General features: G+C 67.8%; 1 protein-coding gene across 1 annotated transcript in view; it reads left to right on the plus strand.

Moving 5' to 3' along the window:
* DUSP4 (dual specificity phosphatase 4) overlaps positions 1 to 948 on the plus strand; it is a 13,886-nt gene that overhangs the window by 707 nt on the left and 12,231 nt on the right. Inside the window, 1 exon segment of the mRNA XM_008049345.2 lies at positions 1 to 92. This exon segment is cut by the window's left edge and continues 20 nt beyond it. Coding sequence (XP_008047536.1) covers positions 1 to 92 — 92 coding nt within the window.

A 948-nucleotide genomic window follows, 5' to 3' on the forward strand; every position in this document is an offset into this window, starting at 1 on the left:
CGCCGAGAGCCTCCGCGAGGACAGCACCGTGTCGCTGGTGGTGCAGGCGCTGCGCCGCAACGCCGAGCGCACCGACATCTGCCTGCTCAAAGGTAAACGCGGGCGCCGGACGCGAGCTGCGGGACAGGTGTTGGGGGCTAGGCAGCCTGCGCCTTAGGGGCACGGGATGGCGTCCCTGGAGTGACTCGTGGCGGTGGGAATCCCCGCGCGCCCCTTTGTGCGTGTTGGTGCGCACGGGTTTGCAAGGTTGAGTGCGCGTCTTTGCGAGCTCCAAGTCCTCACGGACGGAGAGGGCGCCTGCCAGCTGCAGTTCCGCCCGGTCCTAGCAATGCCGCGTTTGTTGATAGTCGCCAACAACGGTCCTGGACTCGGGGGGAAGTGAGTCCTCTGAGCGGCCTATCTTGAGACCCGCCAGGAAGTGGTCCCAGGTACAGGGCCAGTGGGGACCAGACAGGCCCACTGGTTTGGCGCGCCGGGAACCTACGCGGAGCTAGACCGGGAGAGCCCGAGAGGTGGGAAGGCGGGGTGGGCGCCGAGGGGTAGTCAGCCCAGCCCAGCCCAGCCCGTCTAACCGAAGAGCAGCCCTGGCCAGTGCGGGGAGGCGGATCAGGTCGCCTACGTTGTGTGGAGCGACCGCTATCTCCCGCTGCCCAGCTCAAGCTGCTCCCGGAAGCCGGCCGGTCCCCGTCCGGAGCTAGACCCGAGCTGCGGGCGCGGGGGACAGGAGCACCGGCTATCTGGGGAGCGCCAGGCGGAACAGCGGAGAGTGACCACCTTTTGTTCAGACAGTCTTCGCGACTGTCTGATGGCGGCGTGTGCCTGATCTAAGTGAACCCGGCAAAACTCTTGGCGGCGGCGGTGCCTTGTCACATTGGGAGTCGGAAACCACCAAAGGACCGCGTGCCGGCGGGCGCGGGCGCTGCCGCACCTGCTGGGTCGGGTGGGTCC

Source organism: Carlito syrichta, unplaced genomic scaffold (assembly GCF_000164805.1).
Source record: "Carlito syrichta isolate Samal-C Ts95f unplaced genomic scaffold, Tarsius_syrichta-2.0.1 Scaffold132473, whole genome shotgun sequence".
Classification (NCBI taxonomy): domain Eukaryota; kingdom Metazoa; phylum Chordata; class Mammalia; order Primates; family Tarsiidae; genus Carlito; species Carlito syrichta.